The following is a 10153-nucleotide window of genomic DNA, read 5'->3' as shown; positions in this document are numbered from 1 at the left end:
TAACTACTGTTAACTACACTGGGTGTAAATACCCGGTGCAGGTAAGTTTTGTCTCAACTGTACTTGGCAATATAAAATGTGTGTATATATATATATATAAAATATATAAATTTATCAACCATTATTTTTATGGAGTGGTTCAAGATATATATATATATATATATAAATCTACAAAAACTAATCCTGAGAATGTACGGCTCTCTGTTAAAATAAAACAGATTTACTACTTTCTATGTACAAGTTGATCATGAAAACACATGATCATGTCTCAGCAGAAAAGATTATTTCCAATTCAACTCATTCGCTAGCTATTCTGTAATTCTCCCATAGCTTGCAAATATTCAACGAGCAAAGCATATATGGATATGCGAAACTTGGACGGTCAAAAACTTTCAACCTTTGACACAAGAAGCAGTTGCTCAAATGAAACGGTTCCCCCTCCTTTCCCAATTGTCAACGCTCTTATATTAGTATTGTGTCAATTCCTTGAATATAAAGAATACCCCGTTCCTGTTGTGTATATACTGAGCTATAGGCAGTTCCTTTACGAGAATTTCTCTTCTTTCATCAACCTCATCGCCCAGCTATTGAGCTTGGAGTTCACGATTTTCCAGCTCAATAAAGTTCACTAATTAATTAACCTAAAAACTTGAGCACTTGTTGGGTTCTAACAGCCATTTTCTTAGAACTCTCTCCATTTGTGTTCAACCATCGTTGGTCAGTTCACCCTTTTACCCTTCTTGGTGTAATTGAAAAATGAGCAGCTTTTTTATTTGCTTGTTTGGATGCTATTTCGATAGGCACTGCACCATCTCATTTTGAATTCTTTTCTGGAAAATTGTTCTGCTTTGATTGAGAAATAGTTGTTTTTTGTTTGTCATTGAGGATGGGGAAGCCTTATTTTCATTTTCGAAAACGTACATTAGGAAGGATTATTGGTTGGCTCCAACTTGTGCTTGGGGGGCTTCTTATATTTGTAAGCCTTTCCAGTTTATTTAGCTTCTCTTCTGTTGGATTTTTCATGCATGATGAGGAAATATGCCACCATCTTTATGGCGTTAAAGCAGTACATGATGGTTTCGACATAAAATGGCTGAGAGCTCGAGTTGATGAAGTGCTTAAAAAGTTTGAAAATATGCAAAACAAGCTAGAACTGACTGTAACAAAGATGGAAAAGAATAAAATTGAGCTATCTAGAAGCAAAATTTCAATATTGGAGTACAAGGGGTTTCTGGAGGAAGAGGTGATTAGGCCTCTATCTTCGGCGCAAATTGCCCTTAGGCAAATTAGGCTGCCAAGAGTTGAAGGAATTGGAACTGTGACAATCAAAGAAGATCCCTTGATTAATTCCTTTGTGATTGAAGAGATAAGGAAGTATATAACCCCTAAGAGGAAGAGAAATGGTAAGGTTAACATCTACGGGACACTGAAGATTTATAACACGATAGGGCATGCGTGTGTTTTGATGAAGAAAGAGTTAGAGGAATATATGGATTATGATATTGGATCATATTGTAAAGATGATTGGAACTTGGCTCAGAAGCTAATAATTTATGGTTGTGATCCTTTGCCGAGGAGAAGATGCATTACAATTACCAAGTCCCTTTGGACAATTCCAGATGGAAGAAACGTTCGATGGAGCAATTACCAGTGCAGGAACTTTGAGTGCTTATCAAGTAAGAATTCAAGACGACGCTATACTAAGTGCATAGGCGGATGTTTTGAAATGGATAAGGAAAAGCTAAAATGGGTAACAAACTCCTCCGTTCCAGTGGATTTCTTGATCAAAGATGTTTTGGCGATCAAACCTGGGGAGATCAGAATTGGTTTAGATTATGGTGTTGGTGCAGGGACTTTTGCTGCAAGAATGAGAGAGCAGAATGTAACAATCATCTCGACTGCTCTGAATCTTGGGGCTCCTTTTAGTGAGATGATGACACTTAGGGGTCTGATTCCACTGTATGTGACATTGAACCAACGACTCCCATTTTTTGACCACACCATGGATTTGATCCATACGACTGGACTTATGGATGGTTGGATTGATCTGCAACTATTAGATTTCATCCTTTTTGACTGGGATCGCGTTTTAAGACAAGGAGGCTTGTTATGGATTGATCGATTCTTCTGTAACAGGAGGGATCTCGACGACTTCATGTACATGTTCCTGCAATTCAGGTACAAAAAACACATGTGGGCTATTTCTTCCAAGTCTAAGGATGAAGTTTATCTTTCTGCACTGTTGGAGAAATCTCCAAGATCTTGATGACCATAGTAAGCTTTTACAGCCATCTTCTATATCTTGTTACACTAACACTGTTGTCGAAATCACATCTTGTGTCTATTTGTAAGAAAGTTATGCTTCATTTATGTTCAAAATACTTGGTCTTCATGCTGGAAAAATGTAATTCACTTATGTTCACCTCCAAGTAAAGAATGAAATGCAAAGATATCAGGGCTTCACTTTCTAACTTACAAACTGTGATTCCTTTTTATAATTACCCTCCTAAACATTAGGAGCAGATGATGCAAAATAACAAATGATAAGCTTTGTTATTTTACTTGTTTACCCATAAAACGGTACAGTTGAATTTATAGCGTGGTTTATAGACAAGCGAATTGATTTGCCTAAAAATAATAAATAAATGAGAACAAAAGTAAGATTGTCAAACGAAATTAGAGAAGACAACAAGCCCGACTAAGAACTTAACCTTTCTGATAACAAAAGTGAAAGCAATATTCAAGCGCTAAAATTGAGCGTAATATGACAGTGGATTATAGCCTTTTATGTGTAGAGTATTTCGTGTCTACAATGGATGTTAATCCTCCTATTTATGGTTTGATTCATGGAGACCAGATCCTCAAATCAAACTCCTCTTGAATGAGAATAAAATCGTCATTGATGGGTGCATAACGATTGGCTATAAATGCATATATTCTCTATAACAGCTGCCCATTGAATATTATCCGATGACAACTTTGAATCTTTGTTATCGGCTGATCTGTCTTCGGGATCCGTTTAGCACTGGTTGCGTGCTTGCATCTGGTGTCAGCTGTTTGGTGACTCACATCCCACCTGTCTTTAGTTCCACGTGTTACTCCGTCATTCGCTTAATTGTCATTAACCAATTTACCCCATACAGATAGTCCCTACTTCTCGATGACGCAACTTAGCATTACCGTGAAGTGGATAAGAATTTATTTCTTGGTAGGAAAGTTCATGAACGGTCTCTAACATTTGAAAGGACGAATGTCTTCTTGCAATTAATGACCCGAACACGTGTTGCCCTGTGATTTAGCAAATATTTTTGCCAGTTTTCGAGGAGATCATGACCATGATTTTTATCGTCTATAACTTCTCCACTAGTCATCATTTCATTCTTTACTTTCACAACTCCTTCTTCTTCTTCTTCTTCTTCTTCGAATCTCCTTAGAGCTCTTTTGCAATATTCAACTTTCTCAGTAAAAAAGCTTTTCTTCATAAACATGTCTTCAAACACTGCCGTCCCCGAAAACTTTGGCCTTCTCTTCGGTAGGGGCCCAAAGAAGAACATAACCAAAGAGGTTGACGTCGATTCTGAACCTCCAATCGCAAACACCATCATACCACTTCACCTTAGCACAACATCTGATCTTCAAGAGCACACAACACCTCCAAATTCTAAAAGTGACAGGTTCTAGCATGTTACCATTCTTCCATTCGTCCTTCTTCCTATTGTAAAGGAAGAATGTAATATTGGGATAACGTCGAAATCCTCACCCCCGATGTGATAGAGTGAGTTACCTACTCCAAGCCGGGGTTCATGTATGTCTATACATACTCCTTCACTTTGGGTCCTTTCACCTTGGGAGCGGGCGAAGGAATTGACCCAATAATCTTAAAATTGTGTCACCGGTACCAAGTCTGCTTGGCACAAGTAGGTTCATCCATATGGTGTACAGTGGCATGCCTCCGCTATTTATGCTATAAGATCAGGGAAATCTTAACTTCCGCGCATATGATGCACCTCTATTCCCCAAAGATTTTCTGTGGGAGTGTGCTAAACCTTAGCAAGAACGTTCATCATGCCCTCCTTACCAGCGTTGATGATGACAACGATCATGGATGGATGAAACGGTTCGTTGTCTTGATACCAGAGACATCATCTCGACCACAGAGTTAGCTTTCCCTAAGTCATGGAATCTTTTCCGTAAGTCTTCGGGTACCTGTTTCCCGCCCATGTAAAAAGAAAACTTCTTTCTTTGCTGACTTTTTATTTCCTTCATTCTAGCTACTTATGGGGAACTACCATGAGTTCAAGTCCTGGACCGATGGGTATAGAAAATTCTGGATATCACTACACCAGAATCCCAATGGTGTAAAGAGATGGCTCCCAAATATGGGTGGAAAGACAAGAATCACGGTAAGTAAAAAATCTTCTATGTTTCAATCTTAACAACTTAGGAACAATCTCCTAACTGCCCTTTCCCTCCACACAGGACTTCCAAAGAGTTCTGTCGTGTGTCCCGACGTCGAGTCTCTCAAAAACTCGAAGGAGGCCGAACGGGTATTGTAGAATGATCTTAACCGGAGTAGGGCTCATGGATCTACTCGTGCCTCCGATGAGGGTGCCTCATCCCGGAGTCCCCAGTCCAAAAATAAGAAACCAAAGAGGAAGTGTACCTTCTTGATTGGGACTCATGAGAAGAGAGTGAGAGGAACATCAATCAAACCGGCCACAGTGGTCCTTGATGATGAAGAAGGGGCTAATAATGAAGATTCGCCTCTTCAAAGAAGAAAAAGGTCTTCATCAGCACAACTTGGTGCTCAGCCGGGAGAGCTTCAAAATCCACCACCAGAAGAAGTTCAGGCACTCTGGGGAAATGGGTTTGGTTGAAAATGCCAATTCCCGCTTTCCAATCCTTGTCGATGTCATCGGTCAAAGGAGTTAGCCCCTGACCTTCCTCTACCACCAACTACTGAGCCAGTAACAACTGCCACTCCTTCTACACCAACCATTTCTTCTCCATCCGCACCAGTTGCTCCTTCTCCATCGGCACCCATTGCTTCTCCTCCATCGGCACCAACCGAATAAGTAGGGAATGTCTCTTCCTATGGTCTCCCAGCCTCGGGAACTTGAGTAATACTTATTCGGCACCCTCTCAAGACCCTCGTGGAAAGCGAAGTGCCATTCTTTCAGTTTTGAAGGAGTGCCATATACTTTCCAAGCTGGTGGAGCTTGCCAATTACCTGAAGCCACTGGCCTCAGCAAAGGATTGGAGAAAAATGGACTCTCTTTCTGCGGAGTGCCTTATAAACAATAGCATGCACTATTTGGCACACTCAACGATCTAAATTTATTCTATCTCCTTTTAATTTATACTTCACATTAGTAACCTTTTTATTGACCTATTTGCAGGACGACTTTCTTGCTTCCGAGGGCCTACAAAAGTTGATTTTAGACAAGCAAGAGCTTATTTTGGAACGAGATTGGCTCTTGGCTAAACGGAATCAACTTGTCGAGCACATGCTGCATCAGTTCGAGTAAGACAGAATGGCCCACAACCAGGAAACTACCCAGCTACATGAAAACCTTAAGGAAACAAAGGCTAAGTGAGTTGAACTTCATGACACTGTGACTATTGCTGCTAAGCATGAGTCTGCTTTGATAGAGCAAGTTAATAATATGGAAGCTAACTTACGCTCCAAAACCCAGGAGTCCAATGCTACCGAGGAGAGGAGAGCAGAAATAGAAGAATGACTCAAAAGAGTCATGGAGTAGAATCGACTTCACTCAACCACCAATGTTGAGCTTGATTCCAAAATCGGCACATTGAAAGCTGAAAATGAAAAGCTCCAATACAAGATTGATAAGCTTAGAGAAAAACTCCAGGACGAAGAGGATTCCCTCGTCTTCGATAAAACCTACGTCATTTATCATACGAAGAGCAAGACTCTGGAGGAGGCCAAAGAAGGCATTGCCAATATTGATGACTGTATTGCCAAGGACAAGGAACTGGAGACAACCGCTTGTGAGAACCTTCTTGTCCGGCCCACTGCATCTGATTCTTCAAATACTAACTCTGAGTATTCGGGAACCGAAGGGCAAAGTGAAGAAGATGAAAGCCTCGAACTGGCAGCGGAACAACCTTTTCCCGCTAGAGAAAATGAAGACTCTTTATATATATATATCCTTTATCTTTTGTAATTACACCAAAATGTTTTACTAAGTTTGGCACTTTAATTAATAAAAGAAACTTTTAGCTTAACTATTGTGTAAAAAATATTCTTTTTTCGTTTAATTGACAAAGTTTCGGAAATATTTTCGTATCAGATAGCTTTTGATTCCTGGCATAAAGACTTTCAAAATCTACCCTTTACTATGAGGGTTTCAAAAATGAGGGCCCTTATGTTTACGGTGCTCTTGAAGGACATCTCATGTTCATTCCAGCACAAAAATTCGAAGTTTTTGTTAACTTTCAAACAATAAATAAATTAACTTATCACTCGGACAACAGATAAAATAAAAATAAAAGTACTTTGATTTATTCCCTCTATTCTTAAAAGCACATTTACATAAACATTCATTTGCTTAAGTAAATAAAGCTGCCAATACATTTGACTAATTTGTACAACTTATTTCTACGGGACTAATCATGCAGTCCCCAGTCCTGATAAGATATTGATCCTGGTTCTAATAGTCCCCGGTCTTCGTGAAACTTTTAATTCCTTATCATGTATTACCCCCCCCCCCAGTGTTTGGATGCTAAGTATAAGAATTCAAACAGTGGAAGTTTTGCATTTGTTGATGACACTTCTCTTTTAGTAAGCTTGCATTGTTGTCTTATCAATGGAAACAAATTGTGGATGGGTAAATAATATGTTTCCAAAGGCCAATGGAGACAATGAGAGTCTTGGGAGATGAGTTAAGCTACCGAGCTAATGATTATTTAATCATCCACAGGTTGGTTGCCATACGGGTTGTGCAAAAGAGAAAGAAGCAGAGCTTTTGGTTGTCGATTCACCAGCTTGCCGATGATCCTTCCTTCATAGTATGCTTTACATTGTTGTCGAACTAAAAACCTTGCCAAATAAACTAAATCAGGACAAAAACTAGTCGAAAGGAAAAAGAGTGCAACACATACTTTCAGTACCAATAAGGATCTTCATCAGTAATACCTTTTTAGGTGAGTTACATTCCATTTGCTAGGCAATTTAACTCCATCTTGATTTTCCAATTCGTACGAGCCTTTGCCGATTATAGCTGAAACTCGGTAAGGTCCTTCCAATGTTAATCCCAGCCTCCTGGCATTAACATCCTGAGAGCTTTGAGCAACTTTCCTCAGAACCAAATCCCCAACTGTGAAATATCGGAGATTTGTCCTATGATTGTAATACCTTTCTATCATTTGCTTTTGTGCTATCATCCTCACATATGCCATATCTCGATGCTCTTCAAGCAAATATAGCTTGACCAGTAATGCTTCATTCTTTGCTTCTTCGTTTTATCATTCTCCCACTTCTACCGATATCAAAGCCTCTGAACCGTACATAAGAAAAAAGGGTGTTTCTGCTTGATTTTGTTGTGGTTCAATATGCCCATAAAACACCCCGTAGATCATCTGGCCACTTGCCCTTAGCATCTTCTAACTTCTTTTTAAGGTTTTGAATGATTACCTTGTTGGTTGACTCTACCTGTCGAGGGAAACAGGTGGTACGGTGAAGACGTAATTCCCTTGATCTTTAACCCTTCCAAAAACTTTGTGACTTTAGAACCTATGAACTATGGCTCGTTGTCATAAGAAATCTCCTTTGATATTCAAATCAGCAAACTATGTGGTCCCATATAAAATCAATCACTTCACGTTCTCCAATCTTTTGGTAAGCACCTGCTTCATCCCATTTAGTAAAATAATAAGTTAAAACCAAAAGAAATCTTACCTTCCCTGGCCTTTGTGGTAAGGGACCGACTATGTCTATTCCCTATTTTCATAAATGGCCACGGTGACACCACCAAATGCAGAAGGTCCACCAGCCGATGCACTAACTGTGCATGTCATGCCTTTGGGTCTTGTTTTATTCGGGGCCAGTAGTAGCCAGTCCTGACTAACTTAAGAAGCATTGTGTCACAACCCTAACCCCGAACCCGGTCGAGATGACGCCTCTCATGAAGACAAGGCCAGCCAGACCAAAATAGACCACCTCTTTTAAACAGTTAAATACCATAAATAGTTCTAAAACATGATATAATAACCATAATTTGCGGGAATAACGATAGCAACAGTAGAAACCATCCCGACACAGCCCAAACCGGGATGTCATAAGTCATGAGCAACTAATAAATCCGGATACCAGTTTACTAGATACGAAATCCGATACAGAAGTTCAAGAACATGAAAATAGTAAGATATGGGAGGCACGAGGGCTGCGGACGCCAACAACTACCTCGTAGTCTCCGAAAATACTGCCTGGACTGGGAGGATCAGCACTCAGGAGCGGACTCTGCGATGCCTAAATCTGCACGCATGGTGCAGGGAGTAATGTAAGTATTTCGACCCAGTAAGTAATAAATATAAATAATGGCTGAAAGCAAGAAAACATGTAAAGGCACAAAGCAATTCTATATCAAGTAGTAAAATCACTTAAAGCATTAAATCAGTGAGGAAGTCAAATGAAATTCCTTTAAACCAAGTAAAACAGGTAATTTAACAGGTAAATAACAAGTAGAAACACGCCCCTCGGGCACAGTAACAATCGCTCAGAACAGTATCAGCCCCTCGGGATCACTCTCAGTCCAGTATCAGCCCCTCGGGCTCACTCTCAGATCATGATGGGTACCCACGCTCACTGTGGGTGTGCAGACTCCGGAGGGACCCCTTACGGCCCAAGCGTTATATCAAGCCACCTCGTGGCATCATCTCTCGGCACTCGGCCTCATATCACTCAAGCCACCTAGTGGCGTATAAAAGTATCTTAGGCCCTCGACCTCATATTACTCAGCATATCCTCACATATGGCCCTTGGCCTCATTCAGTCTGAAAATTCATCACAAGCCCCTCGGGCATTAGTACAACAGTGGTTCTCAGCCCAAAACATCATTTAAGTCTCAAAACTGAGTAAAAGTGGCTGAGTTATAAAACAGTAGGAAACAACAAGACTAAGTTCAAGTAACAATCAATACAGTGAGGAAATAGTGATAAAAATCCCCGGAGGGTTCAAATAATTGGCACGAAGCCCAAATATGGCAATCAGCCCAAATCATGATGATAACAAACAAGTTTTAGTCAAATACGCGGTAAAAACATCAATCAGGACAGACCAAATCACAATTCCCAATAGTAAACGATCCCACGCTCATCATCAAGCGCGTGTCTCACCTTAATATAGCACTACGATGTGCAATTCGGGGTTTCAAACCCTCAGGACATCATTTACAATCATTACTCACCTCGAACCGGCTACAACTCCAGCTCGCGCCTCTTTTGCCCCTCAAATCGGCCTCCACGCGCGTCGAATCTATCCAAAATCAGACGAATACGTCACAATATGCTAAGGTAACAAAACCCAAGCGAAAACAATCGAAAAATATCAAAAATTCTGAAATTAGCAAAACCCGAGCCCCGGGCCCACTTCTCAAAACTTAGAAATTTTCACATCATTAGATTCCTTATCACCCACGAGTTCATACATATCAAAAGTTCTCCAATCCGACCTCAAATGGTCCTTCAAATCCCAATTCAAAAGTTCAAAATCCCAAGCCCTAGTTCTTGCATTTTTAGCTTAAGTTCTAAGAATTTCTAGGTTGATTTCACAATAGAATCACGTTTTAGGTTCAAAAATCTTACCTTCAATCAATTCTCCTTGAATCCTTCTTTAATCACCCTCAAAAAGCTCTCAAAGTGCTCAACTATGGGGGAAAAATGACTCAAAATCGCGGATGAAATAACTTATAGACTTTCTGCTCAGGTCTAACTTTCCTTCTACGCGAACGCGGTCAACCTCTCGCGTTCGCGTAGAACAAATTTACGTGGACCAAATTTTACCTTACGCGAACGCGACATGCCAGTCGCGAACACGATTCCTCTTCTGCCTTGACCTTCGCGAACGCGAGACACCTGATGCGAACGCGAAGAGCAAATTCCACTGGACCCCAAATCCTTATACGCGAACGCG

General features: G+C 40.4%; 1 protein-coding gene across 1 annotated transcript; it reads left to right on the top strand.

The window, feature by feature from the left end:
- The first annotated feature begins 666 nt into the window (after positions 1–666).
- Positions 667–2350, top strand: LOC104245636 (probable methyltransferase At1g29790). The gene has a single exon (XM_009801266.1). It carries the CDS (start codon positions 887–889, stop codon positions 2264–2266), a length of 1380 nt encoding a protein of 459 aa, XP_009799568.1. The 5' UTR covers positions 667–886; the 3' UTR covers positions 2267–2350.
- Positions 2351–10153: the final 7803 nt, after the last annotated feature.

This window comes from Nicotiana sylvestris, chromosome 10, assembly GCF_000393655.2.
Source record: "Nicotiana sylvestris chromosome 10, ASM39365v2, whole genome shotgun sequence".
Classification (NCBI taxonomy): Eukaryota; Viridiplantae; Streptophyta; class Magnoliopsida; order Solanales; family Solanaceae; genus Nicotiana; species Nicotiana sylvestris.
The sequence above is the reverse complement of the archived record's forward strand: the minus strand, read 5'-3'. Positions and strand labels throughout refer to the sequence as shown.

Excerpts from the sequence above, each read along its gene's own strand:
- LOC104245636 (XM_009801266.1), top strand. The coding sequence starts at position 887 with ATGGGGAAGCCTTATTTTCATTTTCGAAAACGTACATTAGGAAGGATT.